Source organism: Hirsutella rhossiliensis, assembly GCF_020360975.1.
Source record: "Hirsutella rhossiliensis strain HR02 chromosome Unknown scaffold00012, whole genome shotgun sequence".
Taxonomy (NCBI): domain Eukaryota; kingdom Fungi; phylum Ascomycota; class Sordariomycetes; order Hypocreales; family Ophiocordycipitaceae; genus Hirsutella; species Hirsutella rhossiliensis.
The window spans coordinates 1402323-1422704 of record NW_025408678.1 but is presented as its reverse complement, the minus strand read 5'-3'; the positions used below and the strand labels follow the sequence as shown (position 1 = coordinate 1422704).

Genomic DNA, 20382 nt, shown 5'->3' with positions numbered 1-20382 from the left:
AGCGACTGGCACATGACGGGCTTTTTTTCCCGTCTGACGGGGCGGGTACCTTGATCCAATCCACTCCCCCCTCCCCCCCTCCGCCAAGCCGAGGCCGTCGTCGTGTTAGTGCCAAAAAAAAAGCCGCTCCTCCTCCTCCTCCTCCTCCTCCTCCTCCTCCTCCTCCTCCATGGCCCGCCTGCCCGATGCCGAAGCAAAACGGACAGCCGCGGCGACGACCTGAAGACGCAAGTCTCCCCTCCCCCTCGTGTCAAGCGACACCACCGCCTTTTACCCGCGCAATGCCGCGCGAATGACTCCCGGCCTCGCCTTCCCCCAGTCTGCCTGGAGTCTCACGATGCCGTCCTCTCGTCGCCCACCCACCCTGCATGCAGACCTATATCCCACTTACGCAATTTACTGACATCGATAAGTCATACACTCTGGAATATAGTTCGCCACCCACCTATAGCCCTGGGCTTCGATAAAAGTGAAATACGTAAGAGGAGACAAAAAGGGATAAAATGGGATTAATTAAATATCTGCCCGTATTAATAATGCCCCCCATGGCTAGTCGAGGCCTCCTCGACTCCCTGGAGCTACCTCCGTCAAAACAGGCCTCGTCCCCGAGCCTTCGCCTGTCTTGCGCTCCGTCTTGCGCTCCGTCTTTTCTTCACCACCCCATCACAGTCGCCTTCTCCCGCAGACGACAAGATGCTGCAGCCGGGCTTCCCCAGGCGCGTCGTCTGGGCCCTCGGCGCCGCCCTCTTCTTCATGCTCGTCGTCGTCCTCCGCCAGGGTCCCTCGGCCGTCGCCGTGAGCTCGCGCCGCTGGGGAAACTCTCCCTCGCTCCTCGACGACATCAACAATGCCACGCTGGGCGTATGTCTCGCCCAACTTGTGCGCCGCTTGCTCATCGGCTAACACGCCCAGTTTGAGAAAATTCTCGTCGTTGGCCTGTCCGAGCGCACCGACCGCCGCGACGGCATGGTCCTCGGCGCCGCCCTTAGCAACCTCGCCGTCGAATTCGTCGACGGCGTCATCGACACCGCCGTCCCTGTAAAGGCCGTCCCCAAGACCGAGTCCGGAGACCACATCAAAGGCGCAAGCCTGGGCTCGTGGCGCGGACATATGAATGCCGTCCAACAGTGGGTTCCTTGCTCCACCCCACACCACCAGGAGTCGGGTCGAGTAGATACGGGGGCTGACGTGCTTAGAATCGTCCGGCAGAATCTGTCGTCGGCCCTGATCATCGAAGACGACACCGACTGGGACATTTCCATCCGACGCCAGCTCCGCGACTTTGCCCTGTCGACCCGAGCCTTGACGCAGCCTCTGCGCGCCAACAGGGCCGTCTATGCCGATCCCACCTACCCTCGCCCCAACGCCGAGTCGCTGTCCGCCGTGCCCGAAATCTCCTTTGACCGTTTGCCGCAGACCATTCCCCCCAACGTCTCCCCGTACGGCGACGATTGGGACGTGCTCTGGGTCGGCCACTGCGGCATGAGCTTCCCCTTTGAGGAGAGCAAGACGATTCCCAAGGGTCGCGTTATCCATCGCGACGACGCCACCGTCCCCGGACGCAGCCACCTCTGGAGTCTCAACTCCCCCTTTACCCTCAAGGACAACTATCCCGAGCACACCACCGCCGTCCACCACGTCCAGGAGGGCATATGCACCCTCGCCTACGCCGTCAGCCAGGCCGGCGCCCGCAAGATGCTTCGCCACATTGCCCTGAGGGAAGCCTCAGACAAGTTCGACTTTCTCCTCCGCTACTTCTGCGAGGGCGACAAGGGCCGGCCGCGACACAACTGCCTGACGTCGCAGCCCGGCTACTTCCAGCACCACCGGCCCATCGGCTTCAACAAGGACTCGAGCGACATTGACAACCACGGCGAAGGCTTCAGGCCCAAGGCCGAGACGGACATGATTCGCTGGAGTGTCAGGCTCAACGCCGATGTCTTACTGGCCGGCGGCACCGACTACATTGATCAGTTTCCCGAACTCTAGTAGACGTCGTCCTAGGTGCTCCCTTCTCCTTTCTCTGCCAGCGTTGGCTCTCGGATAGAACTTGATCATGCGGTGAATGGCGTTTTGGTCGTAGCATGGCGTGCATATGATTTAGATGATGTAATCATGAATAGCGGGCAGCATTCTCTCTTGCGTGTCGCTCTTGTTCCTCTTGTCTCAACCCTGTGATTGCCGTCAGCGGCCTGTACGAGAGCACAACGACGGAGCGCCTACGGTAGAATAGCCAGCTGGGAGACTGTGTCCCGATCTAGCGGCGCGCAGTCGAGGCTGCGCTCGTCCTGATGCTTGCGGGCTAACGCCACCAGGCCAATGCTTGCGTAAAGCTTCCAGTCCTTGGTGCATCACAGCTCCCGCCCGAGCTCATTGCGCCGGCGGCTGGGGATTGTTGCCAACCGTCTTGTACAGCTCGCGCAGCTCAAAGTCGTCGTGGCCGCCTTCGGGGATCTCGCCAATGATCCGGGCAGGCTGGCCAGCGACGAGGGAGAAGCTGGGGATGACCATGAAGGCGGGCACGACGGTGTCGTCGAGAACCTTTACGTAATCCTTGATTATGGCAAACTCGTTGACGGCGCAGCGCGCGCCAATGTGGACGTGGGTGCCGACGGTGGCGGCCTGGACGACGGATCCCTGGCCGACAAAGACGTGGTCGCCGAGGCGCAGGGGCATGTAGGTGAAGACGCCCTTGTAGAGTCTGCCGGGCGGGCGCAGCAGCACGCCCCGCGAGAGGAAGCAGTAGCGGCCAATGGCGACGGCGGTGGTGTTTGCGGGGGCGGTGGAGCCGGTGGCCGAGGCCGAGGACGAGGACGAGGGGGCGGTGCGGACGAGGTCGCCGCGGATCATGCACTCGGGCTGGATGACCGTCTTGCCGCCGAGCATGATGTTTTGGGTGCCGACGAGGATGGCCTTGCGGGCCACCTTGTTGCCCGTGTCCTGGGATCGGTCAGCAGAGGAACATGAGTGGATGTCGGGGTCCTGGGCGCACTCACGGTCTCGATGTAATCTCCCTTTGCCGGGCGACGCGACATGGTGAAGCTTTGAAGAGGGTGTGACGCCGATGAAGCTGGCGGTGAACAAGGCCCATTGGATGGGTGGGCGGGTACGTACCTAGCAGCGGGAAAACTCTTTGCCGTCCGCCTATCGGGAGCAAGCGGCCAACTCTGCCTACCTGGAGCTAATTAACGGCGGTCTGCCGATGAGGCCATCCATTCGCTGCGTGCCTTGCCGACACTTTCTACCCCAGCCGCCTTGCTTCCTGTCAATGGAACTTGTGTCGCCTCCCGAGACGGCGTTGAACCTCGGCGGCGGCTAGGCAGATGGGTCCACAACCAACGCTACAAATGACCTGATCAACGACCGGGGACTGCCGCCTCGAATCTGGGGAAACAAGCCGACGACGACACGGCATCGACCTCGGGAGTCTGTCGCGTGGCCCAGCATGAACCAACAGCCATGTCCGGGACCTCGAGGCGCCCGCCAGAGGAGCCAAGAGGCCCTGAAACGGCCCGTCCCTGCAGCGCGGGCTTGGCCTTATTGCCGCGCCATCTCCTCCCGTGTCGTGTCCTCTGCACTGCGACGACGGGCAGGAGAGCGGGGCCGTCCGCCGACGAAGCAGAGCACACAGGGCGCCGACCGTCCCTTGCTGTCTCGCGGACGTGCCTCTGCCGTACGACGTGAAGAATCGTGCCCTGCAGGTGCTCCGAGGTACGACACATACCGTAGGCGACCTGCATCGACTCTTGCGCCGCGGCACCGCACCAACAAGGGCAGGACAAGCGTGGCTAAAGATAGCAGCACGCCAACTTCATTGCTGTGAGCATCCGTTTTCTGATTTGCTCCCAGCCGCGGTTACGTAGCGCTTCATCGCCCTCCCGACCCCTGCTACGATGGCCTCCCAGAAGCCCTCCTTCTGCCATGATATAGCGAAGTACCACCTATAAGACTCGCCGCCGTCTTCACATTGTATGCAGTTTGAGAAGGCGTCAAGGCAGATCTCCATGGAGCTGTCCTCCCACTTATTTCGACGGCAAGGCCTTTCTCCGGCTACTGCAAGCCAGGCAATGCCTACTTGACCATCCAATCGGACCCAAGCACCTCGTCTACTGTTAACCGTTCCTCGGGCCGACACTTCAGCATGCCTCGCATTCAATTGAGAATTGCTTGCGTCTCCTCATCGCTGAAGGTCCCCGTCGCCTCTCGTTTTTCCTTATACTTTTGTACGAATTCTTCAAATGCCCGCTCAAGGGGAGGCCAATCGCCCGATCCCCTTTGAGCTGGCGCGGTATTCGCATTCCTTTCTCCGTGTTTGGCCGCCAGTGCTCTCGCCAGCTTGCTGGAAAATGCCGAGAACCCAGGACGTCAAGCTGCTAAACCACAGCCTCGTCTACCGTCTCCATCTCGCTGAAGATGAATTTCATGCCTAGGATCTCTCAGATGGCCATTCCGAGGCTCCATACGTATGATGGATACGAGAGCGCCGCTTCGGGCTCCAAAAATGATTCTGGTGCTCTCTTCGACCTTAGTGTGTTGCGGTCCTTTCTAGGACGCTGCTCCATGGCCTTGGCCGGAGCAAACGACTCCCCAAGACCACTGAGAATAAGGTCCTGCGCGTCCATCAGGGTGAACTCTTGAGCCTTCTCGCCGAGATATAGCGGCACCGCTGCGTGGGTTGGAACATTGGGCGGCAGTGGTTTCCCATCAGCACGGCTGACAGGAACCGTCTCGGGCTCGCCAAACCTTTCCTAAGCTGGTCGATGGAGAGGTTGTCAAAGCTCGATGGAAGTTTGATTGGTACATTGTGAAGATGAATGTCTAGAAAATCCCCTCAGTTTTGTTGGGCCGAGAGTCGGCATAGCAAATAGCCATGAACAGACCTCCGTGGACAAAGCCCCGTGAGTGAACAAAGCGACGGCCATGGTCAGTTTCGCAGCCAACTCTCGAGTAATACGAATCGGAAACAGGTGATAGGTCTTTGAGATTTCCTTGCGTGGCAGCTACTACATGGCATTTATGTGTTCCGTTGGGTTCTTGGATGTCGAATTCATCCAAGATGCTCGAGATGGCATCGTGCGCATCGATAGCAGCCGCATGGACCGGGTGCGGAGCCGTCACTGGTCCAGAAAGAGCGCGTAGGATGCTAAAATCGCGTCCGGGAAGCGACGTGAGAGAAATGCCCACCTGAATGGCGACGCAGCGATCGAGTCGATGGTCGTGAGCAAGCCAGATGGTCGAGTAACGGCCAAATCCAACTTTTCTACGATTCGATAACGATTGTGCGATACATGATGGATCATTACGGGATGACAGCCTCCGGGCTCGTATAGTTGGAGGCGCTCGCCTCCGTTGATCCAGCTATACTCGGTCGTTTCATGAAGCGACGTCAAACATCTTGAACGAGGACAGGCGCTGCCCGTTGCGAGTCTGAGGGGGCAGAGAGGGGCAGAGAGGGGCAAGAGCGTTGGGCTCCGGAAAGGGAATGGCGAGGGAGCTTTGGACGACAAATCGATGTCGTAATGCTTTGAACGCGGCACGGTCGGGTCGAGGCAGCCTTCGATGGAAGAATGCAGCAGGGCCGCTAATTACGGAGTATGCTATTAATTAGCATTTGCCTAGGAAGACGCAACCAAGAATAAAACCAAAACGGCCCCGGCTTACTCATCAAAGGTTCCGTTTGCAGCTTTGCTACGTACCAAGAAGTGACGAGTTTAGCAAGCAGCCCCAGCTTCCTCAACGCGCGGACCGCACCGCAGACTGGGACGACTATTTGCGGCCCATCTATATCCAGGCCCTCGCAAGCTGGAGCAATGGTGGGCTCGCCGCCGAGGAATGGAAGCGCCGGCTGCGACGCTTTCCCTGCAACCGAGACGGCGCGTCCAATGGCTGCCCGGGGCGCCTGGGTCAGCCCTAAGCGCGCTCTGCCCGCGCCTGCAATGTCACCTACCGTTTGTCGGCTTTCCCTCACAATAGCATGCGGATTGCGTGTACGGAGTACTGATGAGTCGGTACAGAAATAGCCAGCCTTTGCCGTCATCAACAATTGCTCACGTCAAGCAGCCAAGACACGTCGTCGACAGCCTCGGCCCTGGGGCGCGCGGAGAGCTTCTTGGCCGATGCCGTCCACCGTCAGCGCCCGTGTGCGTGTGTTGAGGGGCCAATTGCCTCGCCACAGAGACGGAGGACGGGGACGCAGGAATCAGAGAGGAGCCGAGAAAACAAGAATCACCGGAGAGAGGAGCTCGTCCTCGGCCGTCGGCAAGGTCTGCCTGCACCCGTCTCCCGGCCAGCCTCCCCCCCCCCCATGCATCCATCTACCGTCGTGACTGGCTGTCGTGCCTCGCCACGGTTACACCAGCAGCCAGCCTCTTTTCTGCCCTCGCCTGCTCTGTAGAGTTTCGATAAACTCCAACCCCTCGACTTTCCTCTCGTCTGCTTTGCATATATATACACGCATGCTACGCCCGGTGCCAAGCAAACCTCCACAAACTATCTACATACCGACACAGACAGCTCACTGTCCGTCTGACCCGTGCTTCCAACGCTGTTCCATCCAATACCGGTCCCCTGTCGGTTCTGGAAGAAGGCTCACACAAAGAACCCCGGCCTGCTGCAAGCCGCTCCCGGGGCCTCCCTAAGCGCCGAGGCGGATACACCACCACCACCACCACCACCACCAAATACATACTGTACAGTACATACATAATTACCTTACCTTCCTTCCTAGGTGGAGGGAACACCCAATTTCCTGTGGGTACTTTATACCTCCGACCGTCTTCTATTCTTGTCCTGCTCCTCCCTCTCGCTCTCACTCTCTCGCGAGGGTCTTTAGCTTCGCTGACCCCAACTGGCAGCCCCCCACACACTCACCCTGGACACGGCGTGTATACATATATCGTGCTCGGCAGCTCTCCATATCTACCTGGTCGTTCCAACAAGCAACAAGACGAGAAATATCGACACCGTACAGCCAACATCATCCTCCACTAGCCATGTTCACCACTCCCCTCCTCCTCCTCGCCGCGGCCCTGACCCCCGCAGCCGCTGCTCCCAGCTGCGGCCGCGCCGACCCGCATCCTCAAGGCCCTACTCTGCCCCAGACAGGCACCAGTAAGTCTCGTTTTGCGTCCCATCTGATCCAGGCAAGACAGCTGGCTGACCTTTCCAGGCAACGACCTCCCTCTTCCGCCTTCTCACCTCACCCTCAAGCACATCGCTCTGGGCTTCGGCATCCAAAACTACACCTGCGCCCATCCCGGAGCAACCGCCGCGGCGACAGGCGCCCTGGCCATGCTCTACGACATCACCGACCTCTACCCGGGCCAGGGCCCTTCGTCCCTGGCCCCCCAAGATTTTGCCAACCTTCCCGCCCACGCCCTCTGGTCCCACCGCGTGCCCCTCAACCTCACCCCCTCGCGATCCGGCCGTGCCGGCCCCGGAGCCCTCGGCGCCTCCCAGACCCGCCCCTTCACCCCCGAGACGCCCCTTCGCCTCGACGGCGCCCTGCCGCCGCTTCCCTTCCTCGGCCACCACTTCTTCGACTCGCGCGGCGTCCCCACCTTTGTCCTCGACGGCGGCAAGATCAACCTCCCTACCGCCAAGCTCGACGCTGTCGCTGCCCCGGGTGACGCCGACGCTGGGCCCGAGGGCACCGGCGCCGTCGGCTGGCTCTACCTGGGGCCCAAGGAGGGCGCCCACGGCGCAAAGTACGTCTACCGCGTCCTCACGGCCGGCGGCGTAAGCCACGGATGCAGGAACGCGACGGGCGACGACAGCACCAGCTACACGGCCACCTACTGGTTCTACGGCTAGGCCGGCCATTCGGCCCCCTGTGTCCAAGTTAACGGCCTTTTCATGAACCTTGTCTACCGGGGACGGTACCCGCCTTGCTTTGTGCAGCCCCTTTCCCTGCAGTTTCATTCTCCTTCTATTCTCTTCCGCCTGCCCACGGCCTGGAATACAGGTCTGCGGCGGCGGCATGTACATATTTTACAGATTTGTTCTAATCTTCCTCAATGGGCTCAAAAGATGGGCGGCATCGTTTAAAAGTCTCCTGGGCTACCAAGAAGAAAGGGGGGGGGGAGAAGGGAGAGTATAGTCGCACAGAATAATACTCACAAAATTCACGTCGCACAACACCTGCATTGCCGTGCGAGACGCGACGAGGGTGACGAACGGGAGGTGACGGCCCAGGCTTGCGTGCAGTAGCAACACCACCAGACAAGTTGCATCCGACGCAGGTCCCCGTGCCTGACCGCCGGCCACGTCACGCACCGTCACACGACGACGATGGCCCCCAAAATATCCCCATGGGCCTTGACCAGGAGCAGGCTCAGGGCCTCCGTGTTGTGAAATTGCCCTGCGGCCGCCTCGTCATCTCTGCGTTGCATCGACGGAGCTCAGCCCGCAGCCGTCCGCACTCTGCGGCCACGCCAATCAAGGAGTCTAGACTGACCGAGCCAGAGAGCCGTTGATGGTGCCCACAATGCAATGGCAGCTGGACTCAGTGTGATCGATAGGACACAGTACGGCCACAGTTACTCACAATCACTCTCGTCTCAGACACAAGACATAGAAAGAACATGGTTCGCGACTAGAAATTCGCCCGCATCCCTATCCATCCTCATCATTGGATTATGTTGTTATTCCAACTAGCCGTCATGTTGCTGCGCTCCCACCACCTCCCGGCCAGGAGGCCCAATCAAAGAGGGCAGTCCGTTGGCACCGGCCGGCGTCAAGTGCCTCAAGCTGCCCAGAGTTGCTTTTGATCGCGTTTCACAACACCTTTTTTTCTTTTTCGTTTCACTGGTTCCAGTGAGGGAGAGGAGTGGGTGAAAGAAGCAACGGGAGATGCTGCTTCAAAGCTCAAACCGCCACAGACGCCTACCTTCTTGACGCGTCCAGCCCCGCATGGAGATCCTGCTCGAGCCCCCCGTTGGCGTATTGATAGTACTCCTGCGGCCGCGGGTCTTGGGCCGTCCACTGGCCGCCCTGCTCCGGCAGCGGCACCTGTCCCGCACCACCCTGCTGGCCCGGCCCGGCGCCCGCGCCCGCGCCCCCGGGAAGAACCCTCACCGTCTGGCGGAACCGCAGCACCTCGTCCAGGATGACACGGCGCATCTCACCCACGTCGTCAATGACCTCGAAATCAAAGTTGAACGTCGTGGGGCAGTCGGGCTCGTCCGAGGCATCGTGCCAGATGTGCAGGTACGGGTGCTCGAGAGCCTGTTCGACGCTGATTCGAGACGAGGGGTCAAACGTGAGCATCCTGTCGAGGAGGTCGAGGGCGTCTGGGTTCGCGTTGGGGAACAAGCTCGGAAAGGCCTTCTTGGGCATGAACGGGAGGTTTCGGACGTATTCCTGCGCGCGCGGCGAGCCGATGCGGGCGAGCGTCTCTTCGTTGGGGGTTCCGAGGATATGAAGGATCTGGTTGAGCTGGTCGACGTAGTCGCGGCCCTTGAAGAAGGGTCTGCCGCCGAGGAGCTCGGCGAGGATGCAGCCAACAGACCACACGTCGACTGCGACGGTCAGCTTTTGTCACAGATGGACGAATCGGAGGGGGCAGCCATACTAGCTTTGGTGTAACTCTGGAAGCTCAGCATAATCTCCGGAGCGCGGTACCATCTCGTGGCCACATATTCCGTCATGTATCCGGCGTTCTCCTCCGGGTCGACGGAGAAGCCGCGCGCGAGGCCAAAGTCGCAAATCTTGAGCTCGCAGTCGGCATTGACGAGCAGGTTGCCGGGCTTGAGGTCGCGGTGCAGGACGTTGGCGGAGTGGATGTACTTGAGGCCGCACAGGATCTGGTAGATGAAGGACTGGAAGTGGGCGTCGGTCAGAGGCTGGCCGGAGCGGATGATGGCGGCCAAGTCGCACTCCATGAGCTCTGTTGTCTGTGGTCAGTTGTTGATTATCCCGACGGGACAAGGCAGCACCGACCTTCGTAGAGATATGTCTCGTTGAAGGTGTCCGGACGCGGTATGTCCATGTCGTACAAGCACGTTATCTAGCCTTGCGTCAGCCGCCCGCCTCGCCTCGTTGGTCCTGGCCTGTAGGCCGACTCACGTTGCGGTGGCCGCGAAAGTGCTGCAGCAGCTTAATCTCGCGCAGGGCGCGCTTGGCGAGGATCTTCTTGCTAAAGACATTGGTGACCTTTTTGATGGCGACGCCTTCGTTGGTCTGGTTGTTGGAGGCGGCGCTACCAGGCAATGGTCAGCTTTGGCGGGGCAACGGCGGGGGCTGGCGAGCACTCACCAGACGATGCCGTAGGCGCCCTGGCCAAGCTCCTTGGTGACGGTGTATCGGTCGTCGACGATGAAGTCTTGGTTAAAGACCTTGAAGACCTTGCGTCCCTGGAGGTCGGCCATGGTGGGCTGCGCAGGATATTCACGCTTGATGGCGGTCTGGGTTTTCTGCAGGCTGATTCGTCCTTGCGCATGGGCGAGGGAGCTGGAACGGATGCCGAGAAGGGAGGATGCGAGCGGTGCAGTGCATGAGAGGGGGGGAGAGGAGGGAGAAGGAGAGGAGGCACCAATTATCCGGGCAGCTTTATCATCCGTCCATCATCCTTCTGGCGGCGCCAACAGCCTCTGCCGGCTTAAAGCCCCGCTAACTGCCTCGGACCACCAGTCGAGGCGGTGCCCCGCGTCCCCGCTCTCCCCTCCCCCGCCACGTATCACCGCCGCCATTCAGTGGCCAACAGCCCTATCGCTCAGGGCCAATGGCCGTCTTAGGCGCGCGGGTACTCTAGCTGGGCTGCCTTGGAGTCCTCGGTCGTCAGTCTGGAAATACTCTCAGTCAGTCCCTTCAGTGCTGGCCAGTCACCACTGCACCGTGGCTGTCCTTGAACGTACCTCGCACTGATGCGTACGTGTCAAGGCGCCTCGTCATCCAACCCTCGAGCAACCGTGTAACACGTCTAATAAACACCTACTCCATCTGTCATCTGTCCTCCAGCACCAGGGGTATCACCACGCAGCCCACCGCTACTCCCCATCTCCAACCACCTCTTTCAAAAAGTTGTTTGCAAACCGCGAGCATTGCTCAAACGCCCTTTCGAACCCATCACGGCCGCCGTAGTACGGGTCGTTGACGATCTCAGCCTTGGCGCCGCCACCAAACTCGCCGTACAGCATCACCTTGGCCTTGGTGCCCGGGTTCCCGCGCTGCAGGCGCTGTAGGTCCGACAGGTTGGACCGGTCCATGGCGAAGATGTAGTCGAACTTTTCAAAGTCGGTCGTCGAAAACTGCCATGCAAGGGTCTGTCAGTGGGCGACGCTTAGGGAGAAACGGGGGGGACAGAGGGGAGAGCTCACGCGCCGCGCTTCGTGGTCGTAGTCGGTGATGCCGTTGTCCTCGAGGGTCGACATGGTCCGCGAGTCGGGCGAGTCGCCGGTATGATACGCAGCTGCGTCCAACGGAGTCAGTTACTCTCCAAGCTCCTAACCCCGTCGGCATACTGACCAGTCCCGCATGAGTCGATGCGCCCAATTCGGCCCTTGTACTGCGGCTGCTTGGCCAGGTGCTGGAAGATGCCCTCGGCCATGGTCGACCTGCAGATGTTGCCGAGGCACACAAACAGCACCGAGATGGGCTCCGCCATTGTCGTGAGGTCTCGTCTGCCAGGCGTGAAGCGTGGAGGAAGACGGCCAGGACGGGGAATGTAAGAATGCTTTAGCTGCATCCAAAGCTGCATTCGAAGCTGCCCCGCCATGAATTGGCTTGGCGGGGCTGCCGTCGTCAGTGCTCTACAGTGGGTACGTCCCCTCACGTGATGTCGCGCTGGGCTTCGGAATTCCAGCGCGACAGCCTTCCATCCGGCCGAGACGATATCTCCATCATGGTGGTATACATTGTCGCAGTTCATGGCCGTCGTACTGCGAGGTGATCATCAGCTTTGATGCCAAAATGGATCCTAGACAGAAGTGGCGCAACGGTGGGAGAACAATGTCTTCACTGCTACAGACAACACCATCATTCAGAGATTGAACTCTTCGTCATATATTCCAGACATGGGATATCCTCGAGCAAGAGAGGGGATGCCACACCGTGACGTGCAATCACACAAACGGCCCTCCGCTCACCAACCCTTTCTCTTGTTCTGCTGGGCCCATGATCCCAAGCCAAAGCCCTGTCATCCACCCACCCAAAAGAGACTGCGTGCGCCTTGCTGAAAAGGACGAGAACTAGTATACAGCTAGGGATACACATGATCCAAGAGTCATAGGGCACTCAACGGTGCCAGCCGCTCCCATCTGGCAGGCAAGCCACCCATTGGTTCAGAACTTCGGGCTCCGACGCCCATCAACGCTCAGGCCGTCTGCCTCTGGCGCTCCCGACGCAGGCTCTCCAAAACGCCAATCGCCCCATTGTTGCGGATCCGCTCCAGGACGAGCCGCATGCCGTCGCGGCTCTTGCCGAGCTGGTCCAGGGTTTTGGTGGAGGCGAGGCTCTCGATGCTGCGCTGGATGCCCTTTGCACCCCAGCCGCCGATGAAGCCAGACAGCCAGCCGTCTTCTTGGGCCTGGCCGAGCTTACCGCGCAGTTTCTCGCCTAGCCGGGACCGGAAGACGACCGAGGTGACGACATCGGTCTCGTTTCTGGCAGCCAGGCCTCGCTCGGCCTCGGAAGGGAGGCTAAAGTGCTGCTTCTCAATGACGGACAGCACGCCGGTGAAGTTGAGGTTGCGGCTCTCCGTCTTCATCCATCCCTCCTTGATGTCGACGACGGTCGTCTCGAGTATGTATGACGCCTTTTCCCCCGAGGACCCGCCGCCGGTCACGCCGGCAGGGAGCAGCTTGTAGATGGCATTGGGCATGCGGCTCTTCTTGAGATGGATTCGGGTCGTGTGCAGTTGCTGCGTGACGGGATCGACGTGGCTGGAGATTGTGTCGGTGCTCAGGACATGGGTGGCGAATGGGTTGAGCTGAGGCGACGAGTAGCGGAGAAAATAAGCCAGAGTGACGGTTGGAAACGGATGAGAATAAGTGTGTCCGGTCGTGTGTGTCAGGACCATGGTCACCGCAGCGGGGGTGAGAGGAGCGTTCGGGGGTATCGAGTGCGTCGGATCAGTCGTCGCCGGAGCTGTGCATGGGCAAAGGAGCTACGGTGCCGCCACTCTGCGCACCAAGTCCAATCCACGGCGTTGCAGAGAAAATTCAATGAACAGGAATTCTCATCAGTAATCTCACAGACGGAACGTGGGTGTAAGAGGGAAGAAGAAAGGTGAAGGAGGGGGCGAGGAGGGCGAGGAGGGCGAGGGAGGGGAGGATGTAACGCCTTGAGACGTCTCGAGAGCAATCGAGCGATGGCGATAGCTGGAATCGGCCGACTAAATTTGCCCGCCCGGCTGACGTAGCGCACTCTTCGGGGCTGTGATTGGCTTGTCGACAAGCGGGGCAGCTCTCGCCGCCGCTTCTACCAATCCCGGGGATGGCACGTGACCGGCGAGCCTGTGCCTAACGCACCATGTGAGCCCGATGGAGGCATGACGACAAGCTGGTACGATTCGCAGGATGACATTGCCTGGATCTCGTGTTGTGTGCGTGTTGTTGTGCCATGTCTGCGGCTGTAGATATACCGAGGTTGTACGTATCCCTCTCGCCACGTGCGATCGTGTTCCAGAGCTAAAGAAGTCAACGACAGAAACGTCTACTCTGGTTGTTATTTCGAGTCCTCTTCAGTCTATCTCTATGTGAGAGTACTCTAAGGCGTCCACAGTAATATTATGTCCCAGAACCGTACACCAGTGTAGGCAGTCCGTCCATATCTTTCCTTTTACTTTAGAAACTCCTCTTCAGCAAAGTGCCTCAGCACAACCCACCCCTCGTCAAATGTCTTCTTCTCCATCCGCACAATGATGGCCGCGTGGCTGTGTCTGTCGTTGCGAATCCATACCGGATACTTGCGCCAATTGAGCGAGTCCAGCGATCGGATCATCTCGAACTGATCTGGCGTTAGAGCGAGCGTTGGCTGGGCTGCCACCGACAGCCGTCGCTCCCGGCTCATCACGCGCTTCTCCTCGGGGCCCATGCCACCGTCTTCGTCGTCGTCATCGTCGTCGTCGGCCAGGAAGTGCTGGTTCTGCGAGCTGTTTATCTCCCCGTACGCTCGCTCCACCTCGCTGCGCAGCTCCTTGATGAGGAGCGGCACGCGGTAGTCATCAATGTTGAAGCTGGCCTGGCCCTTTTCGTGTCGCTTGATGCGACCCGAGCTGCGAATGGTCTGGACGACCGAGTTGCACAGAAACGCAATGGTGCCAATGGGGACGAGCAGGGCAATGACGAGCATCAACGGAATGCGCTTGGTCCATCTCAGGGCGGTGCTCGTCGCAGAGGAGAGGGTGGCGCCGGGGGCCACCTTGGGCTGGGGCATGAATGGGTACTCAGGGTCCATGATGACGCCTGCTCCCCCCTTGATGTAGTTGGGCCTGATGTTGTCCAGATTTCGGCGGTACGGGTCCGTCTTGTGGATGCCCGTGGTGTAGTAGACGGCGCTCCTGTCGTTGACAACGTTGGTGTACAAGGTATGCCGCTTGAACTTGCGCTGACCGAGCATGAAGATGGACGTGGGGTCGGCGAGGACGGACAGCAAGGGCCTGTTCGTGTCACGGAACCTGTCAATGGTGAAGAGCTGGCGGCCGGACATGGACAGGCTCCTGGCGCCGACGACGTTCCACATGTGGTTGTGCCAGCCCTTGAGGGGGGTGCGCACGCCGAGGTGGGGTGACGCAAAGGTGGCAAAGTTCTTGGGAAGCTTGAGTCAGCCAGGATCGATGATGATGGCGGGCAGCGGCGTGCGTACCATGCATTCGACGGAGTCGAGGATGCCTTTTGCATAGAGAAGGCCGACGGCATAGCGAGAGACCAGCCCGCCGAGCGAGTAGCCGATGATGCTCAGTTTCTTGATCTTGCCGCCCCTGCTCTCGATGGCGCGCAGCTCGTCCTCAATCTCGGCACAGACGCGCTCGCCGCCGAGCTCGACGCCGTCGTAGGTGAAGCTGCCGCTGTTGCGCTTGGCGAGCAGCATGTACAGCTCGTCGGGCGGGTGTCGCGAGCGCAGGGTCTTGGCAATGTTTCTCATGTGGTCGGGGTTTCCCCAGAGCTGGGAGGAACAGTGTGAGCGCCGGCCTCGTCTGCGTAGACTCGTCAGTCGAGAGAGGGAGGGCCCTTACCCCGTGGACGAGGACGCAGAGGTGGTCGGCCTTGGGGCTGCCCCCGGTGTAGTCGACATTATCGCTCGCTCGCTTGGACATGGTGGCGGCAGTGACGTGACAGGAGGACGCTGGAGAGAGGTTGCAGGAGAGGCCCCCCTTTTGCCCGCTCCGGAAAGCTCGGCGAGGGAGGGACGGGACGCGCAACGCTTTGTGCTGTGGATCGCGGGATCCGGACTTTCGGTGCAAGCGTGACGGAGATGGCGCGTGGCTACGGGGGGGTGAGTGCCCGGGGATCCACTGGCGTCAGCGTCCCAGCTCGGAGACGATGGGGCTCAACAAGAGGAGCCGGCTTTTGCCCGCGACCCGACGCATAAGAAATCCCTCTGAACGAATAGCCGTATCCGCATTTTTGGGGGCCAATCGCACGTCTCTCCCTTACTGGCTGTTTCTCCTTATTGTCTTGGAAAGGGGCTGTTTCTTCCGGCCAGGCCAAGCTGGTCACACCGTGGTGTAATTACCAGTGGTTCCCATCGGGCAAGCGCTTTTAAATCAGTACTCCAGCTATTTACGGATAGAAAGAAGATGGTTGATTTCATTTCATTGGACAATTATTGCAGCTTCCCCTGCAGCTGCAGCCAGCTTGTCGGGACAGCTGGCTCGAGGTACCTTGGCGCCGGCCAGGCCGCCAGGCCAACTCCCACCATCAGCGCCGTTAACAGTGAGCAGCTGCTGCCACCGTCAGCTAATGGCCACTACCCGCTACAAGCATGGACTCGACAGCCCGCCCGCTGCCGCTAACGAGACTGTTAGCAAGAACACCGCCCCGCCAGCTCGATACATGCATCAGGTACTCGAGTAATTACCCTGGCTGACCCTCGAGTCTCAACTCCCGACTTCATGGCCGCATCCCATCTTGAACACGCACGAAAGAGACGCAATCTCCAAGACTGCCAAAACACACACGCATTCTTCAATCTGACTCTGCCTCGTCTTCAATATTCGCTCTTCTTGACGCCTCAATCCTCCATCATCCGGTTCAAGGTCTCCCTGCATCGCCTGAAGGTGCATCCGTCACTTCAGCAACGCCAACGGGCTTCTTGAACTCGCGGTCCAGCCGCTGTTTACTTTCTACAACATTGCATTTTCCCTCGCAGCACTGCTTCTTGTTTTGCAGCCGCCCTGCTCTTTTCTCACATCACTTCTTTCTTTCCAGAATTGTCTTGTTCCGCAACACAGCCCTGATTCGTCTCCAACGCGGCGTTCGCCAACTCGGCTCAACCCGCCGTCTCTTCCACCACGCTGTTTTCTTTCAAAGACCTTGTTTTATCCACAAACTTTATACTCTTCGCAACGTCGTCTGCTTTCCACGACGCTGCTCTTCGAGCCCTGTCCAAGCCGCTGCTTCTTTCGGCAACACGGCTCCTTTCACCACGCAGATTCTAATCGGCAACCCTGGTTTCCTCAACTCTTCGCCCAAGTCACACCCTCATCTTCTGTGCTCTCACGCGGGCGGACAATCATTCTCGTCAACCGCGACATCCCCTCATGAGCGACTACTAGCTGGTCCTTATTTGGCAGCCAGCGCCCTGCGTCTGGTAATCCGCCAGCATGAGTTTCAATCTCAAACATATTCCGTGCCCGCGGGCGGAAGCCTGCACCGCCTTCAAGTGCGTCTTTAGCCATCCCCACGAAGAGGACCAGGCTTCAGTGCCAGCGCCAGCACCGGATGGAAAGAGGCCGCGGCACCGTGTCGAGCCTTCTTCGTCGGATCCAGATGAGCCATCCAAACGACCCAAGGTCGACCAAGGGAGCAAGCTTCCTGACCCAAACAAGGAACATGATGGAATTTCCGACAATAAGAGCGTCGTGGGACTCTATTCCCGTCCCAGGTCACTTTCTCCCTCCACTGCCGGTTACAAGGCCGATGCCAGGGCTGACAACCATGGCCGAAACAAGGCCGACGATGGCATCGACGACGATAAGAGCGTCGTCGAGCACTCTTCCCGCCGCAGGTCTCCTTCTCCTCGCGGTAGGCGGGATACATCCTCTGACCTCTCGAAAACGCCTGAGCCGACCAGCGCAGCAGGTGCCGTGGCTAATCCCAGTGCTCCAGATGCTGCGGTTAACCCCAGTGCTCCAGGTGCTGCGGCAAATCCCAGTGCTCCAGGCCCTACGTTTAATACCAGTGCTCCCGTGGCCGCTACAGAGCAACGTGCGGCTGTCCGCTTTTCCATGTCCAAGGATGGCCAGCAGCCAAAGCAGAATAAGATCGAAAGTCTTAACCCACGCCTCTTGGTTAGCTCCCCGGCACGCCATGAAACTCGCGTCAAGCTGATCAAGGCGCTGCACCAAGAGTACACCCGGCTCAACTCGGAGCTCAAACAGAAGGCAAGCGACGAGGAGCTCAAGCTCCTCATGTCCAGCTCAGAGCTCATCACCAAAACTCTTGATGACGAGCAAAATATCGCCAATAACAAACCGGCCGTGTACGCCAACGTTATGAAGAACACGGTGATGCAGCACAAGCGCATGGAGCTTGCTCAGTGGAAAGTTGAGCGCGCCAAGGCAATGAATTCGGCACTGTCCGGTTCAGGGGACCAGGACGACCCCAACAAGATCTGGACCGGCCTGACTCGGGACCAAGAGGTGGCCATGTTGAGGTTCCTGTACACACCCATCCATGACCTGTCCGAGTACGGCTATATTTCCGTGGTTCCAACCGAGGAAGCCGTCGAGGAGGTGCGGGAGGCCGTCGTGGCCGGCCGGGGCTGGGAGAAGTGTGACCGTTGCCGACAGCGCTTCCAGGTGTTTCCAGGACGCCGCGAGCACGACGGGGCGCTCACCTCGGGAGGAGCCTGCAACTTCCACTGGGGCAAAAAGTATATCCCCGCAAAGGCCCCGGGCGACAAGTCTAGGCCGCCCAAGCGCTTCCAGTGCTGCGAGGAGGAGGAGGGCGAGTCCAATGGCTGCTTGACCCACGACTACCACGTTTACAAAACCGTCGACGCTAAGAGGTTGGCGACTCTGTTTAACTATGTTGAGACTCCGCCAAACAAGCTGGCCCCCACCGACAGGGCCGTCTGCTTTGACTGCGAGATGGGCTACACCGTCTACGGCATGGAGCTGGTGCGCCTCACCGCCACCTCGTGGCCCACCGGCGAGGAGCTGCTGGATGTGCTTGTCCAGCCAAAGGGTGAGATTTTGGACCTCAACTCTCGCTACTCGGGCGTCTGGCCCAATGACTTGGCCCTGGCCGAGCTGTGGACCAGCACCGAGATCCCGCCTCTGGCCGAGGGTGAAGAGACCAAGAAGCTCAAGAAGGTACCGTCCCCCGCCGCGGCTCGGGAGTTGCTCTTCTCTCTCATCTCGCCTGATACGCCCCTGATCGGGCACGGTCTAGAGAACGACCTCAACGCCGTCCGCATCGTCCACCCGACTCTCATAGACACAGTCCTGCTCTACCCGCACCGGGCTGGGCTCCCCTACCGCCGCGGCCTCAAGTCGCTGATGGAGGAGCAGCTGAATCGCAAGATTCAGCAAGATACGGGCCCCAAGACACTCGGCCACGACTCTGCCGAGGACGCGCGGGCCGCCGGCGACTTGGTCCTCTTGGAAGTCAAGCACGAGTGGAAACGTATGCAGAGACAGGGATTGACGGACCCCGGGAATGGTTTGCCCCCCCCTCACCGCCGCTCGAGGCCTGGAAAGTAAAGCAGGCTGACCGAGGACTTCGTTGAGGACAGACGTCGACTCTACTGAAGGTCCTCAGGTCAATGGGCGGCGCCATCGTGAGAGGCCGTGTAAGGAAGGTAAACTGACTGAGGACTTCATTGAGGACTGACAGCAACGATACTGAGGGTCCTCGGCTCGATGGGCCAGCGTGCCGCTCTACGGGAGGAGCGGAGATTTCGGGGGGTAGCTGGATGGATGTCAGGATTTATGAGCCTATGCAAAGCAAGTCGGAGGATTCGCCAGTGAGCACAGAGGTTCCGGCAGCAAGCCATAGGTTGACATTGAGCAGACGTCTCGACGAGCAGGCGTCTTCGATAGCAAGCACGTCGTCGTAGCCTTGGACGTCATACCAAAAGATGAGAATTACGAGTCGTTCCCATGAACCGTGAGATATAATTACATGCTCGCCGGATGCACAATCGGCGACAAAAGCGGCGAGTTCCTGTGACACCAAGCCATCCTCAAGTCCCCTCAAGCCCTGCCCACAGACAACAGGAACTGGCTGCCACCGCCCTGCTTTCCGCCGCTGGGGAGGTAGGCCACGTTGGGGTTCGACGACAAGGCCTGCGCAATCTCCCTCGCGGCCTCGATCTTGCGAATCAGAATGAGGCCGTCTCCGGCCTTGGAAATGGCCTTGCTGATGGTCTCTGCGCTCTCGGCCTCGCCCTCTGCGCGGATGACGTTGGCCTGGCGCTCCTGCTCGGCGCGCTCGACGATGAAGCGCGCCCGCTCGGCGTCCTGCTGCGCAATCTGCTTCTGCTCGACGGCCTTTGTGAACTCGCGGCCAAAGGTCATGTGGGTAATGGACACGTCCTCGAGGGCAATGTTGAACTCTGCGGCGCGGCGGGTGAGGTCGTTGCGGATGCGCTGGGAGACGGCCTCTCGCTGGGTGATGAGCTCAGCGGCGTCGAACTGGGCGACGATGGCCTTGAGGACTTCGTTGCCGATGGAGGGGAGGACACGCTCATCGTAGTCGACGCCGAGGTTCTACATCGGCTGTCAGTAACTGGATGTTCAAGGAGGCGAGCGAGAGACTCACTTGGTAAATCTTGGGCAGTGCCTTCACGCTGGGCCGGTGCAGCACCCTCAGCGTCAAGCTGACCATCTGCAAGTCCTTGCTGCCCGTCGTCGTGGCAATGTTCCTCGGCTTGGTGCGCACGTCAAAGATGACGCTCCGCTGCAGCCAGGGAATGAGGAAGTGCGTGCCCTCGTTGATGACATCCTCCTTGACACCGGACAAGCGGTCGAAGATGACGGCCCTGGTGCCGCCTTTGACGTCGAAGATGGACTGGCTCAGCAGAAAGTAGCCTGCCGAGAGCGGGACGCCGAGGCGGTAAACCAGGTTGAGCGCTCTCGCGGCGGAAGCCATCTTTGCGCGCTCGTGCTCGGGGGAGCGTCTTGGGTTGCAACGGTTTGCAGGGCTGCGAGAACGTCGAGGTTGTCGCAAGCTTCGCTTATGGGGGAGTTGAGCATCGAGGTTGATTTTCGGGGAATGC

General features: G+C 59.8%; 9 protein-coding genes across 9 annotated transcripts; 3 read left to right on the top strand and 6 right to left on the bottom strand.

Moving 5' to 3' along the window:
• Positions 1-693: 693 nt before the first annotated feature.
• Positions 694-1989, top strand: HRG_09390 (glycosyltransferase family 25 protein; the record flags this gene model as incomplete). Its single annotated transcript, XM_044867861.1, has 3 exons — positions 694-861; positions 913-1127; positions 1197-1989. The coding sequence occupies 3 exons, from the start codon at positions 694-696 to the stop codon at positions 1987-1989; spliced, it is 1176 nt and encodes a 391-aa protein (XP_044717121.1).
• A 381-nt stretch (positions 1990-2370) lies between these two features.
• HRG_09389 (dynactin subunit p25) lies at positions 2371-3035 on the bottom strand (the record flags this gene model as incomplete). The annotated part of the gene is made up of 2 exons (XM_044867860.1): positions 2371-2940; positions 2997-3035. 2 exons carry the CDS (start codon positions 3033-3035, stop codon positions 2371-2373), a joined length of 609 nt encoding a protein of 202 aa, XP_044717120.1.
• A 3957-nt stretch (positions 3036-6992) lies between these two features.
• HRG_09388 (malate dehydrogenase) lies at positions 6993-7812 on the top strand (the record flags this gene model as incomplete). The annotated part of the gene is made up of 2 exons (XM_044867859.1): positions 6993-7110; positions 7169-7812. The coding sequence occupies 2 exons, from the start codon at positions 6993-6995 to the stop codon at positions 7810-7812; spliced, it is 762 nt and encodes a 253-aa protein (XP_044717119.1).
• A 1071-nt stretch (positions 7813-8883) lies between these two features.
• HRG_09387 (kinase) lies at positions 8884-10367 on the bottom strand (the record flags this gene model as incomplete). The annotated part of the gene is made up of 5 exons (XM_044867858.1): positions 8884-9518; positions 9572-9886; positions 9940-10006; positions 10066-10198; positions 10255-10367. The coding sequence occupies 5 exons, from the start codon at positions 10365-10367 to the stop codon at positions 8884-8886; spliced, it is 1263 nt and encodes a 420-aa protein (XP_044717118.1).
• A 362-nt stretch (positions 10368-10729) lies between these two features.
• On the bottom strand, positions 10730-11602 carry HRG_09386 (low molecular weight phosphotyrosine protein phosphatase domain-containing protein; the record flags this gene model as incomplete). The annotated part of the gene is made up of 4 exons (XM_044867857.1): positions 10730-10781; positions 11032-11246; positions 11316-11407; positions 11464-11602. 4 exons carry the CDS (start codon positions 11600-11602, stop codon positions 10730-10732), a joined length of 498 nt encoding a protein of 165 aa, XP_044717117.1.
• Positions 11603-12310: 708 nt separating this feature from the next.
• HRG_09385 (PRELI-like family domain-containing protein) lies at positions 12311-13015 on the bottom strand (the record flags this gene model as incomplete). Its single annotated transcript, XM_044867856.1, has 1 exon — positions 12311-13015. The coding sequence occupies one exon, from the start codon at positions 13013-13015 to the stop codon at positions 12311-12313; it is 705 nt and encodes a 234-aa protein (XP_044717116.1).
• A 761-nt stretch (positions 13016-13776) lies between these two features.
• HRG_09384 (putative serine esterase) lies at positions 13777-15253 on the bottom strand (the record flags this gene model as incomplete). The annotated part of the gene is made up of 3 exons (XM_044867855.1): positions 13777-14745; positions 14803-15102; positions 15173-15253. 3 exons carry the CDS (start codon positions 15251-15253, stop codon positions 13777-13779), a joined length of 1350 nt encoding a protein of 449 aa, XP_044717115.1.
• Positions 15254-16762: 1509 nt separating this feature from the next.
• On the top strand, positions 16763-18865 carry HRG_09383 (RNA exonuclease 3; the record flags this gene model as incomplete). Its single annotated transcript, XM_044867854.1, has 2 exons — positions 16763-17183; positions 17268-18865. The coding sequence occupies 2 exons, from the start codon at positions 16763-16765 to the stop codon at positions 18863-18865; spliced, it is 2019 nt and encodes a 672-aa protein (XP_044717114.1).
• A 492-nt stretch (positions 18866-19357) lies between these two features.
• Positions 19358-20255, bottom strand: HRG_09382 (SPFH domain/band 7 family protein; the record flags this gene model as incomplete). The annotated part of the gene is made up of 2 exons (XM_044867853.1): positions 19358-19873; positions 19926-20255. The coding sequence occupies 2 exons, from the start codon at positions 20253-20255 to the stop codon at positions 19358-19360; spliced, it is 846 nt and encodes a 281-aa protein (XP_044717113.1).
• Positions 20256-20382: the final 127 nt, after the last annotated feature.